The 18,281-nt window shown below is 44.3% G+C and overlaps 1 protein-coding gene across 13 annotated transcripts in view; it reads left to right on the forward strand.

The window, feature by feature from the left end:
- Positions 1 to 11,153: 11,153 nt before the first annotated feature.
- The window catches only part of ETV6 (ETS variant transcription factor 6), a 289,916-nt gene continuing 282,788 nt past the window's right edge, over positions 11,154 to 18,281 (forward strand). For 3 of the 13 annotated variants that reach the window (XM_055570365.1, XM_055570355.1, XM_055570362.1), the window contains exon 1: positions 11,166 to 11,334. In XM_055570365.1, coding sequence (XP_055426340.1) covers positions 11,302 to 11,334 — 33 coding nt within the window. In that variant the 5' untranslated portion in view covers positions 11,166 to 11,301. Of the gene's footprint in view, positions 11,335 to 12,700; positions 12,849 to 13,270; positions 13,293 to 18,281 lie in introns of those variants that run through there. The other 10 variants (XM_055570359.1, XM_055570351.1, XM_055570329.1 and 7 more) reach the window with 8 other exon arrangements.

The following is an 18,281-nucleotide window of genomic DNA, read 5'->3' on the forward strand; positions in this document are numbered from 1 at the left end:
TGTTTCCACTTAAGATGTAACTACCCTCACAGAACTGCAAAGGCACTTACCATCTCCCCCAGATGATCCACACATGAGATCCACTTTTCAGTGATAGTCCTACAGCAGGACCTCACTCATCCTTTAATATCCTGTAATTTAAATACTAAGGTGTTAAGTTAATATTGTATGTTAGATGGTGGATGAATGGGAGAGGAAAAAAGAAACAAACAAGCCGTGTGTGTGTTTGTGTTGCAGACACAGGCAACAGCTCCCCTCACCCCCACACATTCATATCAAAAAGAAAATACACTCAATACTACCATCCTCATTTCTGCAATTGGTCACCTGATCATAAATATTTGTAAATCTCCTTTCTCCACTATCCATTTAGTATTCTCTGCACTCAGGAAGCACCTCAGCTTTCCTGGGGCATCACCCAAATTTTAATTCCCAAAGGATCTGTAGCATTTGCAGTCCTGCTGTATTGGGTTGTTGTTTTCTATCAGGCTTCCCAGGTGCTCAGTGGTAAAGAATCTGCCAGCCAATGAGGAGACACAAGACACACAGGTTTGATCTCTGTATCAAGAAGATCCTCTGGAGGAGGAAATGTCAGCCCACTCCAGTATTCTTGCCTGAAGAATCCCATGGACAGAAGAGCCTGGTGGGCTATAGTCCATGGGGTTGCCAAGAGTCAGACAAGACCAAGAACACAGTTTTCTATCCATTTTTTCCATGGTGCATATGAATATGAAGAGGTATTCCCAGAGGATCCATTGTTACTCCACCTTGCTCCCATTGTGTGGTAGCAACCCAGTTTCCCCTTGAGGATCAGGATCAGTTACACTAGCTAATATATATTAAGCCCATTTTTTTTTCTCCTGCTGGTTGGTTCAGTGGCATGAAAACTGTTCAGGTTACAGTCTCAGCTTCCACTTTGGTAGAAGCATTGCCATGTCTATGGTGAAAACACACTTCCTTGGGAACTAAGACCTCTAAACCAACAGAGTACACCATTCAGAGGATAGGAAGCATCATTTTTACTAGTGGACCTCTGGAGTTCAGAATAAAGGCAACCAGTTCCATTTCTACCACTTGATTCTTGGAATGGAGAGAAGCAGCACAGGGTGGCTGCTTGCCCAGTGCATACACACTGGAAGAATTCACTCCACCCTTGCACAGTGGTGCCACCCAGCTGAACCACAACTGAGTCTTCAAAGGGCCATCTCACTATCCTAGCAAGCTAATTGCTTCAAAGTAGTGAGGAACATCACAGCTCAGTGGATTCCATAAGCTCAAGCCCATTGCTGTTGTTTGTGTGTGTGCTCAGTCAGTCGTGTCTGACTCTGCAACCTCATGGACTGTAGCCCATCAGCTTCCTCTATCCATGGGATTCTCCAGGCAAGAATACTGGAGTAGGTTGTCATTTCTTCCTCCAGGGGGATCTTCCTGACTCAGGGATCAAACCCGTGTCTCCTGGGTCTCCTGCATTGTAGGTGGATTCTTTACTGCTGAGCCATTGGGTTGATGTCATTTACTTGATACAGAATCAACTTCCTGTCCAGAAGTGATGCTGTATGGAATACTCTGAGGATGAAGAGGGCATTTTATAAGTCCACCATCAGTGATTTTTCTCAAAGCTTGGCTGACAAAAAAGGTAAGTCCATTTCCAGTTCTGACCACTGCAGGGGTGTTTTGTGACCACTATCCTTTAGAGCCACTCCAGAGTGGGGCAGTATGGCCACAGTTGTCCACTCTCAGCCGATGTCAGCATGTTGACTGAAAACCACCTGCAAGCAGGCCTGAACTTTGTCTTCGTTAGCATAGTGGACACAGAGAACTTCCAATGAGGCTGTAGGTGTGGGTTCAGAGACAGGAGGCAGTTTAACAGGAGTAGCTCAGGCAACTTCTTTGTGCCTTTAGGACCTGCTTGTGCCCAAACCTGTATATACTTCCACTCGCATTGGAGCACTGCTGTGTGTGCCCAGCCCAGTGGTTTCCTGGGTTTTGTCATGGGTCTTTCAAATTTCAGTGGGTCTTCTGGATCAAAGGGCTCAGGGGCAGAGGAGCACCCACACAGCATGGGTCTGTTGTCGAGTCTTCTTTTACACTGGGCCCCACTGAAAACAGGAAGCCAGTAGAAGTAATGCTTCTTCCTCTGGGGTGGGAAGGGTTAGATCCAGCAGCTTATTCTTCCCCTTAATAGAGATATCATGACCATGCCCCAGATCAGAGAGGGTAGTCACTAAGGCAGAAAGCCCCTAAGCTTTTGTGCAATTTATTTTCACCCTCTGGAAAGCTGCTACTTCCTGCTGATCAGGTCCAGTCCATATACTGTCACTGCCGTAACAAACGAAAGTGATACTTTGTGGAATGCAGAGGCAATCCATGTCTTTTCAAACTAAATGATGATACAGGGCTGTAGTGTTGATAAAGGCTTGAGACAGGGCAGTGAAGTGTATTGTCACCCCTACCAGGTGAAAGCTAACTATTCTTTGTCATCTTTACTATGAGACAGGGGATCTTCCTGACCCTGCATTGCAGGCAGACACTTTACCCTCTGAGCCACCAGGGAAGCACCCCCTTACTACGATAGGTAAGAGAAAAAGTATTCACCAGGTTAAGTGCTGCATAATGGGTACCAAGGATGGTACTTATGTGCTCCAAAAAAGAAACCTCATTTGCAAAAGCAGATACTTTTGGAATCATAACCTGATTAAGTTCACCATAACCCACCAGCATTCACAAAGACCTGTCTCTCATTCACAGGCCAATAGGTGAAATGAATGGGAACGTAGTAGAAATCATGACTTCTCCATCCTTTAAGACTTTTATTGTGGCCCCAATCTCTGTAATTCCTCCAAGAATGCTATTACCTTTAGTTTGTTATTTTGGCAAGAAAAAGTTATACTAGGAATATCTTTTTTCTGGCCTTTAGTTTTTATTTTTAACTGGAGGATAATTGCTTTATAATGTTGTGTTGTTTTCTGTATACACTTTCTGGTCTTTTTTTTTTTTATCATAAATCCCTCACTTCATAATTTGGGGAACAACATGGGGATCCTACCATTTGGTGAATATATAAATTCCAACTCTGTATTTCAGAACTGGGAAAATAATCATGGAGCGGGTTTGGGTATCTACCAAGACCACGACTCAAGCCAAAACTCCACTTATTGAATTTCTAGGACTCAGTGTTAACTCAGAGCCAGTGTGCAGTAACTGCCCCCAATTCTGGTTGTTTCTCCTTCCCTAATGCTCAAACATACTGGTAAGTGGCCACAAGTGCCTTCGGGGAACGGTAGGTAGAGGCTTATAGTACATATTTTGGGGCAGTGTAGTAGGTTTCTTTCTTAAGGAGAGCTGCTTCCCCTTAATTTACGGGGCTCTGTATCTACTCAGTCTGGACCAAATCAAGTCTGGGAATAAGCCAGGGATCCAGCACTGTCTGTTACTGGGACACAAATCACAATTTTTGACTCTAGACCTAGAGCTTTTTTTGTGTATACAAACCAAGTAAGACTTTATTAGGATGTCTATTTATTTCAGTCCAAGGGAGATCACAATAAATTAGCCAGTTACAAAGATCAAACCATTCTGATTACCAGTTTAGTTCTGCTGTCCATTATGACAACCATGTTCTCTTTTTTTCTGGTAGGTGACACCATCCTCGTGGCAGAAAGTGAAGAGGAACCAAAGAGCCTCTTGATGAAGTTGAAAGAGAAGAGTGAAAAAGCTGGTTTAAAACTCAACAACCAAAAAACAAAGATCATGGCATCCAGTCCCATCACTTCATGGCAAATAGATGGGGGAAAAATGGAAATAATGACAGATTTCATTTTCTTGGGCTCCAAAATCACTACAGGTGGTGACTATAGCCATGAAATTAAAAGATGCTTGCTCCTTGGTAGAAAAGCTATGACAAACCTAGATAGTGTATTAAAAAGCATAGACATCACTTTGCTGACAAAGGTCCGTCTAGTTAAAGCTATGGGTTTTCCAGTAGTCATGTATGGATGTGAGAGTTGAACCACAAAGAAAGCCAAGTGCCTAAGAATCGATGCTTTCAAACTGTGGTGCTGGAGAAGACTCTTGGACAGCAAGGACATCAAACCAGTCAATCCTAAAAGAAATCAACCCTGAATAGTCATTGGAAGGTTGCTGGAGCTGAAACTCCAATACTTAGGCCACCTGATGTGAAGAGCAGACTCACTGGAAAAGACCCTGATGCTGGGAAAGACTGAAGGCAGGAGAAGGGGATGACAGAGGATGAGATGGTTGGATGGCATCACCAATTCAATGGACATGAGTTTGAGCAAAATCTGGGAGACAGTGAAGGACAAGGAAGCCTCGTGTGCTGCAGTCCATGTGGTCACAAAGAGTCAGACAGGACTAAGCGACTGAACAACAACAACAAAGATAGTTAAGCCATGTGACTTAGCACCTGTCACTCCAGTATCCCACCATTGTCAGTGAATTCAATGGCTCACAGAGAAAGACTACTACAGAACTCCACAGGGATGCTGGTGTTTGCTTCAACAATGCACTACTTAAAGCCTCATGGAAGAGAGTGTCTTCTGAACCCTCCCAAATCATAATTAGGGGACAGTTGCACAGTTCTCACAAAACAAATCCACTCCAGCATTCTGATTCCTTATCTTTTGGATACCTTCCATCTATGCAGTGTGAAATGGATTTTTAAAAAGGTGATTTTCAGGTACTACTTGACGGAAAACAGTTTCATAGCTTGTGTGTGTGGGTGGAGTTTTGAGTAATATGGGACAAGGCCTGAGGATAGAAATGGGTAATGAACTAAGAGATCTGAGCAGAGATAGGCGATTCAGCAGTGATTATAGATGAACTATAGAAGTTAGGTGCTGAAAAAAGGGAAGTGGCAATAATCCAACCTGAAGAGTTACTACTTCTGGAAAGATTAAGAATCTGTGAAATGAAACAGATTTGGGAAGAGGCAATATTTATGGCATAAAAGAGAGTAGCATGTCAAAAATTATTTTGAGGTTCATTAACTTGGAGGTTGATAATATGGTGGCATTAGTAAGAGAGATGAGGACGCCATGGGGAGAAGGCATATGGAATACAATAGTTTGAAGGTTAGATGGGGAAAGACGTGACAGAGGACTGAAAAATGCTAAAAATATAAATGGCTGGACGGGCCTATGGGAAGCTGATCATTTTGCACAGTGATTTTGTTTTAAACAACTGAAAAAAAATTTATTATTTTTTGGCCAGATTGCATGGCATGTGGGATCTTAGTTCCCTAGCCTCCCTGCATTAGGAGCAGGGAGTCTCGACCACTGGACCACCAGGGAAATCCTTGGCAGGGACTCTTAAGGTTTAAAAACCATTGTCTTATTTGGATAAGCATAAACATTTCTCGTCTTCTTTCCCACCCTACTAGTTATGACAGAACCCTTTTAAAGAAGCATGCCCACTGGGTTAAGGAACGCTGGAGTGGCAGAGATTCGTGGATGGTGTTTCTTTTTGCAGTCTATGTTTTTAAAATGTTATTATTTTCTTTGTAAAAATATAACTATATTATGATAATGACTATGTTTTTAAACTAAGCACATCCACTTTCCACATGTTCTTAACTGTTCATTCTTCCCTACTATTCCGCTCTCCTCATCACTCTGGTAGGATAAAGATTAGACATTCAGGTTCCTCTTCCAGTTTGTATGTAGAAAGTCACAAGAGACTGTAATTAATTTCCTAATACCCCAAACAAATTACATAGTCTACATGCTGCTGCTGCTGCTGCTAAGTCGCTTCAGTCGTGTCCAACTCTGTGCGACCCCATAGACAGCAGCCCACCAGGCTCCGCTGTCCCTGGGATTCTCCAGGCAAGAACACTGGAGCGAGTATAGTCTACATAATTACCCCCCGCCCCCCCCAAAAAAAAATCAGAGAGATGAGAGAACAAAGAAACCTCAGTGAATTAAATTTCAGAAAATGACAGTTCTTCAAATGAAAGAAAAGATCCGCATTGGTTCTCACCATTGACTGAATTATAGACAAGAGGACCCCACCACAGATGATGGCAAGGAGAAATCAGCCTAACTTTTAACAAATTTTAATGGCTGAAAGCAAAACTATACTATCTCACAATTCTTTCCCACTGATTTTCATGAACCACTGGGATCGGACCACAGATAGAAGGACAGTGAAGAAGAGCTGAGAGACACTTTCAGAGACACATTGGACTTTCAGTTAAGACAGACTTACAGATGGTGGGAGAACTGAGAAAACTCATGGCACTCCAGGCCTTCAGCTAACAAAATTGAAGGTCAGGGCAGGAGAGAAGGGAGCACCTACTCCAAGGCTTGAAAGATAATGAAGACACCAAGCAAGGCGGAACAGCACTCAGGCAGTATCTAAGAAAAGTTCTGATCCTGCCTGAATCGAACTGCAAAATTACAACAAAGCCCACATCTGGCTCGATTATAAATTGTATTAACTCAGCTCCCGTTCTTATAGGAGAATGTGTGTGCCCCTTTGGGGTGGGGGGGAATATCATTTAATTCATTCTCTACTGTGTATTTTTACATAATGTATGTATTTTTATTTAAAATGTCCAGTAAAAAAATCAATACACACACACAAAAGTAAGAAAATGTAACCCATGGTCAAGAAAGGAAACCAATAGGAGTTAACCAAGAAAACATTGTATTTGAGAACTGTAACAGTGTAACAATGCTAAAGGACTTAAAAGTAGAACTCATGTATAATGATATGGGCAACTTCAGAGAAATGATGAAGAATATTAAAAAATGGAAATGCTAAAAATAAAAAAAAACAGTATCAGAAGTAAAGAACTAGATAGGTTTCATAGTAAGTTGGATGATACAGAGGAAAAAACTTAGAAAAGAGATAAATAGTCATAGAAAGCATCCAAATAGAAAGTTAAAGGGAAAAAAGAGTATTTAGGTTTCATTTTGATATTTGGCAAAACTAATACAATTATGTAAAGTTTAAAAATAAAATAAAATTAAAAAAAAAAGAGTGAAAAAAAAAGAAAGAGTATTTAGGTCTATGGAACAATGTCATATGGTCTAACACTTGCATCAGCTGGAGTAAAAAAAGAATAGGATAAAGAATGGACAGAATATTCAAAGAGCTAATACATGAGAATTTTCCAAAACTGATGAAAGATATCAACTTATAGGTCCAAGAATAATTGCCAACATCAAGAATAAAAAAAAAAAACCACCAACCCCCTATATATAGGCAAATCCTAGCCACAATTTTGAAAACCAAATTTATAGAGCACATCTTAAAGACAGCCAGAGAAAAAAAGACATTATGAACTGGGAGCTAAAATACGAACTACAAATGAATCTTAATCAAAAATAATGGAGACAGAGATGGAATGACATGTTTAAAGTGCCAAAAGGAAAAAAAAAACTGTCAACATAAAATTTTATATACAGTTGAAAATTATCCTTCAAAAATGAATGTGAGCTAAAGACATTCTGACAAAGCTGATAAGACTCTGTCTCCAATAAGAAATGCCAAAGAGGTTCTTGAGGACAAAAAGAAATAATACTAGATCTGCAAGAAGGAATAAGAAAGTACTGAAAAGGATAAATAGTTGGGCAGATCAAAAAGAGACACATATTTTAGTATCTTCATTATACACATATATTTACAATATTAAGAAAAAAGTATCAACCACTCCACAATGTATGATGGGTTTCATAATAGGTAGAAATAAAATATAGGACAATATCATAAAGGATGGGAGAATAATAATGAAATTATACTGTTGTAAGTTTTCTTATATATCTGTAAGTTAGAATATTATTTGAAGACAGACTGTGATAATTAAAGACACAAATTGTAATTTCTAGAGCAACCACTATATTCAGTATAGAAACAGAAACACTAGAAAGACCATCTAGGAATTTAAATGGAACATGAAAAAAATACCTTACTACCCCAAAGAAATCAGGAAACAAGGAATAGAGAAACACCTGACAAATGGGAACGAATGAACGAAAAGAACTTCCTTCAACCATAATTACTGAGTAGTTTGGAAATTAGTTTGTTACAGACTTGATAATGTTTTTCATGAATTCAACCTAAAACTGCAAAACAAAATACAGCTAGCTATATGTGAAGCTCATACTGCAGTTAAATTATTTTGACACAATTAACATTGTTTGAATCACAAATAATATCAAGCTGCTTTATACACTTCAGTTAAAACAAGTTTAAAAAAACTTAAAGAAGAAGCAAGATCTCCATTCTAACACATATTTGCAGCAGTTCTATTTTTCTGAGCTCAAACTACAGTTCCAACAGTGGTTTTGGATTTTGACGCAACTGAAAAAGACATTTTCGTATTTAAAATCCACTTCACTGTGCAATTGAGGCATTTCCACCTAATTTTCAATTGGAAATGATTAACCTGCAATGTAATGGCATACTAAAGGGGAAATATCAAGAGAATTTATAGAATTCCAGTAAAATTATATAACTGCCTTATAAGCAATAAATACGCTGAAGTAAAACCATATGCTCATGGATTGATGTATTTGGCAGTATCCTATCTGGGTGAAAAGATATTTTCAAATGAAATATGTAAAATCTCATGAGAGATCCACATTAACAGATAAACCTTTGCAATCAATTGTGATGATAGAGAACATTTACTTTAAACTGATGTTTAACTTAGTGAAATGTTATCCCCCTAGAAAAGAGTTCCATTCCTCTCATTGTTAGACTTGTATTACAACTCTTATTATTACACCTTATATTTTGTCAATAAAAAAACTGGGTATTTGTTTTCTCTATTGTCACATAAGTAACTACAAAATCTAAATTTTGTCTCTTGGGGCACAAAACCTAAAATATTTAATATCAGGAACTTTCTAGAAAGAGATCACCAGCCCCTGGATAAATGCAACATTTGCCACAGCAGCTACTGCAATATTTTGCTTTGGACCACACACACTTATTTAAACGACCACTTTTGTGAGTCACCTGGAGAAAGTTAGGAGAGAGAATAAAGTTGAGAGTTAATTCGGTCCTGAGGTTAAATAATTGTGGCTAACATTGAGCAGGTAAAATATGTAGCAAGCACTCAGATAATCACTTCGTATATATCTGCTCATTTAACACTCACAGGAATCTTAAGAGATAGGTACTATTCCGCACCCCCCAGCCCACCCTATCCCATTTTACCCAAGCTGAGAACGTGAGCTGCCAAAGATCATACTGGTAAGAAAGGGATGTAGAGGTTTATAGGACTTAACCCAGCAATGGGACATCAGAACCAATGCCAGCAACACCAGCCATGGGATCAAAGGCAGATACGTGTGTGTGGATTGGGACGCGGGGGGCGGGGGCAGCAGGTGGTTCAAGGCAGAGGAGTTGGTGTGGATGTGAGCCCTTCCGGGAAGAATAGGACTACCAGGTGACCAGGACTTCTGAGGTCCTCGGAGACTCATAAAATCCCATTATTCCCACCTTCCCAGAAACAGGGCTTTCCCATTCCAACCCCTTAAATAAATCCTGGTTCAGGGTGTTCTTCGAATGAGCGTGTAAAAAAGTCTGCACAAGATTTATCACGTGGAGAGATAAAGGGAAGTGGGTAGGAAAATGGGGAGGCTCTGGGAAATGAGTCGTGGTCTATATATTCATAATTTAATACACATCCATACGTTAAAGCCGAAAGTACTAACAGGATTTAGAATTTACATATAATTAATAACGTGTCCACTTCAGCGGTGGACGCTTCGGAGCATTTTCAGAGACTATAAACAACAATAAAAATAATAGAGTGATCAGACAACACGTACTCAAGGATAGAACCTTCAGCCCCACCGGCTTTAACCTCCTTTCACTTGTTTTCCCAGCCAAATATTCTTCCCACCCTCCCGGCAGGATCCCGGGGGTCGTCCCATCTGGCAGTGACGGCTTCTGAGAAGCGGTCCGGGGAGGGCTATTATCTCCAGGAACCCTTTCTGTCAACTTTGTACTCGAGTCCCCTTTGTCGGTTGGTAGCGGCCGCTATTGCTTTAAAAGGACAGCGGATTTCGAAAGACGGAGGAAGGGTGGCTGGGGGTGGTGGTGGTCAGGAAAAGGAACTCAACCGCCTTTGATAACTGCCCGGCAGCCTTCCCTTCTCCAGGACGCGTGCTCCGCCGGGCAGCGCCCGCATCCCCGGCCGGGCGGGTGCGCGCGCGCGCGCACCTAGCGTTTTCTGGGCGCCCACCTCGGCGGGGAATTGCCCCCCGCGGCCGGGCGGGCATCTGCGGGCAGCAGCTCCGCTTTGTCTCCGGCGGCGTCGCGCTCCGCCGCTCGCCCGCTCGCCCCTTTTCCCCGGTGCGGGCTGTAACCCGATCTCCCATTTCCTGGTGGATTCTCTTAAAGAGGCCGCGGTCTAGTAGCAGAACAAAGGCTATTGTTTTATTTCCTCCTTCGGGTTCCGCGTCCTTACCGGAATGTCCCTTCCTATATAATTATTTTCATTGCGTCTGCGCTCGGCTCGGGGTGGCGGGGGAGAGGGGGGCGGAGGAAAAATTAAAAAAAAAAAAAAGCCCTGTGCCTTTCAGTGTATCTAAGAGACGGAACTAGGGGAGGGGGAGGCGTTGATCCTGTCCGGAGGGTGCTGGGGCCCCGAGGCGCGAGCCCGGCGGCGGCCCAGCGGTGCTTAGCAGCCCCGCGCCCGGGCCCCGGGGGCCTCGCGCACCGTCCCCCGCCCCCCGACCGCCGCGCCGGCCTCTCCCCCCCTCCCCCGCGCGGCTTTTATTTCCCGATGCCGGGCTGTAACCCGAGCTTTTATTTCCTGGTGGCTCCTTTAAGAGGCAGAGCTCAGTGCTGGGAATTCACGTCAGTTTCTGCACTGAAACTCTCAAGATCAATGAGCAAAGAGCTTTCTCAGTTCTGCCTTTCAGTTTCTCTCTTCCAGGAAGGAAAACATTCGAGAGAGAGAGAGGGAGGGCGAGGGAGAGCGGCGGGAGGGCGGGGGGCGGGGGCGCCGGCCCGGGTGGGAGGAGAGAGCGGGGCAGGCCGGCCGGGGTAGCGCCCCGGGTCGCCGCGCCGCGACCTGCAGACCCCGCCGCCGCGCCGCCCGCTCCCACGCCCCCGCCACCCCGCGCGCGGCGACTCGGCCGGCGCCCGGCCCGCCCCGCCCCGCCCCGCGCGCTCGCGGCCCCCCGGGGCGGCCGCCGGGAGAGATGCTGCAAGAAACTTCTTAAATGACCGCGTCCGGCTGGCCGTGGAGCGTTTCTGGGTTGGGGAGAGGAAAGGAAAGTGGAAAAAAAACTGAGAACTTCCTGATCTCTCTCGCTGTGAGACATGTCTGAGACTCCTGCTCAGTGTAGCATTAAGGTAAAGATCTTCTCCCCCTCCCTCTCCGGGGTGGAAAGCCTTGAGCTGCACCGGCCCGGCTGATCGTGCCGGGCTCCTCCGATCCGAGGGGGCTGTTGCAGTCGCTCTGTTCGCAGGAAATTATTTGGGGCGCCGGGGAAGGAGATGCAGCTCTCGGCGGCGGCGTACCCTCTAGTATAACCTTGCTGCTTCCCCGCTCCCGCCGAGCCCCCTGTCGGCTCCTGCGCCCCCACCCCACCTCCTTTGCTTTATTGACAAGGAAATGCCGGTCACAGTCGGCCAGGAGGAACCCGAGTGGTCCTCAGGTCTGCAAAACACCCCGGTAATTAGTGCGCTTAAAAAAAAAAAAAAAACCTGCTCCCTGCTCCTACTCCCAACATGTGATCGAAATGTAACTTTTGTTCCCGAGGGGTGGTCTCCTTAGGAAAAAAAAAAAGTTCTCCGGCTCCATCGAGGTTGGAATCTTTTTTTTAAGGGTTCCGCGAGTCTGGTCAGACAGTCTCTCCCCCGCGCCCCCCGCCCCCCCCCATTGTAATTGTAAGCGCTTGTCGGACAGACGGTAGTGCTGTCAGCTTTTCCTGGGCATTGCACAATGAATTTCTTTCTTTTCTTTCTTTCTTTTTTTTTTTTTTTTAAACCAAGGTGAATAAAGTTGCTGAATGGTTATTTTACTCTCGTAGACATCTGAACGTTGAGCAATCCAAAAGTAGAAAACTCCTGTGATGCAGGGAGAATGATTGAAGTGACCAGGCAGAATGACCTTCCCACTTTGACAGTGCAGAGAGGGTAGCTAAGAGTAGAAATCTCCCGGTCTCTGGCCAAGGTTTGCAGTCTGGTAAATGCAGGATGGTGGAGGATGTTTGCAAACACAGTACTTATCTTCCAAGTAGTGGTGTGTGTGAGCATTTATGTACATGTCTGTATGTCTGTAAAGGCTAGTGGTGCTGCGGTTTGTTGCTTCTTAAAAGTTGTTGTAAAGTTTGCCACCGTGAGGAGGCACACTGATTTGTCCGTCTCCCCCAATTAATTTTCCCTTCCCTGCGTTCGGTGTGCACTTTGATTTCACTGTTCATCAAGGCTCAGATGGAAAAGCCTTCTTCAGTGAGAAGCTGAAGCTGCTGAAGTTTGTTTGTGGCTTGGCCCATTTAATATGTTCATTGAGGGGACCCTGCAGAGACAATGAACAAATAACCAGTTTTCTTCATCCGTGGGGCATTTTGGGAAACGTCTCTCCTGTTTTAACATGGCATTTACATAGGATCTGTTTAGAGGAAAACAGCATTTTCTCATATTTGCTCATTAGGGTTTCATAATTATACTCAGGTGTTAGTATTTCTTACCCGGCGCGATTTCTCAGGGGGTTTGAATTAGGGTTAATGTGAACTGAAAAGGTGGGTTGGGTTTGTTTTTGCCTCGCACAAAAAGCGCTTAGTGGAACTTTCGGGTTTCTGTGTAGATAATCTGGGGATAGCAGTATGTCTGCGGTGGAGAGGGTGTCAGAGTAAAGAATTTAGGTAGGTTGATACTTTAAAACCAATTTCTTTTGCTGAATAAATTCGATTCTATGAGTTCAGAAAAATCATTGGGTATGCCTAATCTATTTGATACTTAATAACACAGAGGTAACTAAATAATAGGATATTAAGTCTGTAAATTGTATTTAGCTCAACGACAATAAATCTGACCTCAGGAGAACTTGAACAACTATGGGAGAGTGATTTTGGAGTGGAGACAACGAAAAGCAAGCCGTTTTGTGGTTTGCTAGCTCTTCTAAAGAGACTGCATAAGCCCGCTCTTCTGAGGGGCTCGGGGCTGCAGGCAGAAATACCAATGAGGGGCTCATCTCATGGTACCTCAGTGGAAGACTACAGCAACTCTTTCCTTACACGCACGGAGGGAACCAATCCCAAACCCAGATAGTGCAGTTTCTTCACTGTGACCTAAAAATTGCAGCCACGGTTTGTGTTATCATTTTCTATCTTTTCGTTTACCCTCTGCATTCTTTTCGTAAAGCTTCTTTTCTTGACTTCTGTATTTCTCCGTAATTAGAACAGATCCAATGGTCTTCCCTAGTAGTGAAAGTATCACTTTTAATTTGGATTGTCCTTTATAGAACCGGTCTACGACTGCTTACTTGGACCATGCATATGTTTAAACGCACGCACGGGAAGTGCATTTTCTCATGGAGTTTGTTTAGTTTGCAGTGTTCCAGTAAGAAGCTCTGGAGATCAAGGACTGGGATTATTCTAGCTCATCTGAAAATGTTCTGGTGATTGTGTGCTGTGTTTCCCTGAGTCCCTGGGATGTGGTACAATGACTGCATGATAAAAAATGTTTGCCGGGAACCCACTAGTACAGCGATTTTTTTTTTTTTCTAGAGTCCAGTAAACAACAAAGTTTTCTGTGGAGCAGAGAATGAGTGTCAGGAGCTTTAAAGGATGAGCTCATGGCGCTGCTGTCCTGAGGACATGTGGCATGGAAAGCTCTCTGTGGAGAGTTTTCCCTCACCTCTCCTGTCTGCTCCTGAAATCTTTCTCCCTGGCTCGTATCCTCTACGAGCAGCTGGTCAGCAGGCGAGTAAATTCCTCAGCAGCTGGTGTGATGGAGCACAGAGGAGCCCGACCAGAGGCAGCCACAGGGGGAAGTACTCTGTTTACTTCTGAGCAGTGTCAGTTCTGCTAGAAAAAGAGTAGTGTATGATTTCGGTGGAATTTCCAGGGTGAAAGTTTCTGAATCAGTCACTGACACCTTTATATGTATCGCTTGCGTGGTGGTGGTTGCTGATGAGTGCCTGATACTGGCTCTCATGTTTCTTTTGCACTTTATAACCATCTTCCCGGCACCCTAGGGAAGTTATCAGACACATGTTTACAGCAGAAGACAGATGGACCAGCCCAGGGTCACCCAGACTAGGACTGCGCCCCTCTGTGTGTCTGCACTGGGCACTTTCATCATGAGAGATTAAATGCTTCCATTCCTGACCGTTTGGGGGCTTTTGTTTGTTTGGCTTTTTTTTTTTTTTTTTTTGGTCTTTCTGTGTGGCATAAGGGATTTTATTGCCCCACCAAGGATGGAACCCATGCCCCCTGCATTGGGAGTGTGGCGTCTTAACCACTGGACCACCAGGGAAATCCCTGGGGTTGTTTAAATGTAAGGACTAACTATATAAAAAGTCAACTGTTTTTTATCAGGGGATCGTGTCGCTGACTGCTAGGCATGGGAGAAAGGAAGAGGCTGTCTTTTCCATCATCAGTCTTCACCTTCAAGTCACCTGTTGAGTTCTAAGTTCAGCCAAGTTGTAGTGGAAACCAGTTATGACCCAGCAGACCCAGCCCTTTCGGGGAGGGCTTCCAGAATACGATAGAAAACAGTCAGATAACTTCCCTGGTCCCCTCCCTTTCTCTTCCCTCTGTATGGGCTGGCTTTCTTAGTGGAATGAATTCTCTTTTTTACTCTCTAGGAGACTCCCCTCTGGACCCGGAGCTCCTTGGGTTGAGTGGTGATTATCTTTTTGTGTCTGGTGCCCACCTTGGCATCTGGCTTAGATGTATGTGTCAGTCATGTTGGCTGACTTGCAGTGAGGCATGGAAGGTGGTCAAGGCCCCTTCTTCTCTGTCCTGTGTGCCCGGAGTGACTTAACGCTGCATCCACAAGCTGACATGAAGTGGTTGTAGGGTCACTCTGCTGACTCAGGGAGGCCTGGGGCACTCCCTAGGGTATTGGTCCAAAAATTATCATCAGTAGAATTTTGACCTTATAATTTTTCTTATTTTGGTGACATTTTCAAAAAGTGCTTTAGTGTCTAAAAAGCAAAAACATGGAGTTGAGTAAAAGATAAAGGGGCTTGAGGAATCACTGGAGAAGGTCCAGCTGAGGAGACTTCTAAAGTTTTCGCTGGGTTCTTTAGCAATTGAATTAATTAGAGACTTGGAGCTGGGAGGCTATAAAGATCACCTGGGCCAGCATCTTTTATGGCAAAGAGGTCCACATGGCTAAATGGTTTGCTTCAGCTGATATGTGTCCGAGGCAGAGCAATGCAGTCCTCTTGATTTTCATGCCCCTGCCCCGTACTGGCTGGGTTCACAGGTTCGTCCCTATAAAAGGCCAAAGAAATTCGATACAATAGGCTGTGCGCTCTCTGGCACTTCCTAACTTGGTCCATTTTAATCGCAAGCCAGCTGGTATGAGGGCATGGAGGTCTGTGCCAAGTAAGACGGTGTGTGTGGGAGCCCTGGGTCGAGAGGGTATATTGTTAGATGTGAGAAGAGGAAGGAGTAGGAGTGGGGGGTGAGGGAAGAAGGGCTCGATGGGCTTGTCTTTGCACCACCATCTACCACAATAACTTTTCTCTGTATTGTGGTGAAAAGCATGTAACATTAAGTTTACCCTCTAAACCATTGTTGAGGGTGCAGCTCAGTCATGTTAAGTCTCTTCCCATTGTTGTGCAACTGATCTCTAGAACTTTTCTGTCTTGCAACACTGAAACTCTATACCCGCTCAACACTAGTTTCCCCTCTCCCCTCCTCCCAGCCCTCAGTCACCACCTTCCTATTTTCTGTTTCTGTGATTTTTGTCTCCTTTAAATAGTTCATAGGAGAATTATACTGTACTTCACTTAGCAGAATGGCCTGGAGGCTTGTCCATATTGTAGCATGGGACAGGGTTTCCTTTTTTTCAAGGCTGTTTTACATTCCATTTTGGCTTCCCCGGTAGTTCAAATGGTAAAAAATCTGCCTGCAGTGCAGGAGACCTAGGTTCGATTCCTGTATCAGGAAGATCCCTTGGAGAAAGGCGTGGCAACCCACTTCAGTGTTCTTGCCTGGAGAATTAATTCCATGGACAGGAGCCTGGCAGGCTACAGTCCATGGGGTCGCAAAGAGTCCGACACGACTGAGCGACTGCCACACACAGCGTTCCGTTTTATATATATGCCATATTTTCTTTAATCCATTCATCTGTTGAAGGACATCTGTGTTACTTCCATCTCACGGCTGTTGTGAATGAGGCTGCGATAAACATGGGTGTACAAATGACTCTTTTGAGATTCCGCTCTGAGTTTTGGATATATCCCCAATGATGGAGTGCACTGGTACTTTTTTTTTTTTTTTTTACAGTATGTGAGAAGCTGGTACTTGTGTTTTGGGTTGAGGGCTCTGGGCCTCTTTGCTGGGCCTTTTCTGAGAAATCCTGGAGGGGAACCTTAGGCTCAAACATACACCTTAATTTATACATAGTGAGGCTCTGTGTTTCAAACAGCATCAGCTGAAAACATGGCAGCTAGTCGTAGAGAAATAGCTTACCTCTTTAGCATAGGTAAGTCGAGGGAAAAAACAGCCCAGTTTCTAGAATTTCCTAAGGAAGCTAGCACTAAAACAGATTCTGTGCAGCCAAGTTGACCTGCGTTTACTCACGCTGACGCAGGTTGGAGGCAGGTTGGGGACCAGCATCAAGAGCCTGTGCGCCTGTTATGGATATTGAAAAGTTGCTCTTTGGTGTGACACTCCCAGCAGAGTGAATCAGTGTCAAACGAAGCCCCCTGGGGCATGGGGTGTACAAACAACGTATTTGTGAATGCTACTTTAGGAAAAGCACTGGTGCTGATTTCCTGGCAGAGGCCCTCTCTGCCATATTTGTTATGAGACGTGTGTAAGAAACCAAGCTCTGTGTGGATTTATTGAATAGAATGAGTGTAAGTTGACGCGGGGTTCCCATGCCAGGAGGGACCCGTCATAAAGACCATTCGCTGCCAAACCTAGTATTTGGGGAGAGAAAGACTAAAGTTAGAATGGCAGCCTATTAAAAAACAAACACATTTTTGTTGATTTCGGAACATACAGAAACCAGCCTAATAAATGTGGCTTTCTGGGGGCGTCTCAGTCTGCGCCTCCATGAACAGGCAGAAATGACGTGTCCACACTGTCCTCTGATTAGAAATGACGGATGCTGTGTGCTCAAGACGGTGCCTTCTGCGTCAAAATAGTACCACCCATGTGTTATTTGCTCTGCTAATTTGCTTGATCAGTCTTTTCTTCTTAGTGAAAGTATACAGTTCAGCCTGGTCTGTGTTTGAGGCAGTGTCCCCAGTCTTTTTGGCACCAAGGACCAGCTTTGTGGAAGACACTTTTTCCGCAGATGGGGGATGGGTGCATGGTGGTGGTGGTGGGTGGTTTTGGGATGACTGAAGCACATTTCATTCACTGTGGACTTTATTATTGTTACATCAGCTCCACCACAGATCACCAGCATTAGATCCTGGACGTTGGGGACCCCTGGGCTAATGATCTGGAATTTGGGGAGTATGGGTGGAAAGGGCAACGAGGCATTAGTCTGTGTTTGTTAGGTATGAACCCCCTAGAAGCACAGACTGCTCACTCAGGTCTGTGGACTAAACTGTGGAACACCTGCATTTTGGGAGCTTTCTAAAGTCTCGATGGGCTTCTCTGGTGGCTCAGAGAGTAAAGAATCCACCTGCAGTACAGGAGATCCGGGTTCAATCCCTGAGTTGGGAAGATCCCCTGGAGAAGGGCATGGCAACCCACTCTAGTTTTCTTACCTGGAGAATTCCACGGACAGAGGAGCTGCTTGGGCTACAGTCCATGGGGTCGCAAAGAGTCAGACATGACTAAGCAACTAACACTCTCACTTTTCACTTTCTTTTTTAAAATTTTAATTGGAGGATAATTACTTTACAATGTTATAATGGTTTTTTATAATGGTTTTTGCCATACATTGGATGCATAGGCATATATATGTACCCTCCCTCCTGAACCCCCTTTCCCACCTCCCTCTCCACCCCATCATCCCTCCAGATCTTCTTGAGCTTTGGGTGCCCCGCTTCATACATCAAACTCCCACTGGCTATCTATTTTATGTATGGTCATGTGTATGGTTCAATGATATAAGTCTAGGTAATTAAAGGGGTTTGCGTGCTGCTCTGGAGGTCATCC

This window comes from Bubalus kerabau, chromosome 1, assembly GCF_029407905.1.
Source record: "Bubalus kerabau isolate K-KA32 ecotype Philippines breed swamp buffalo chromosome 1, PCC_UOA_SB_1v2, whole genome shotgun sequence".
Lineage (NCBI taxonomy): Eukaryota > Metazoa > Chordata > Mammalia > Artiodactyla > Bovidae > Bubalus > Bubalus kerabau.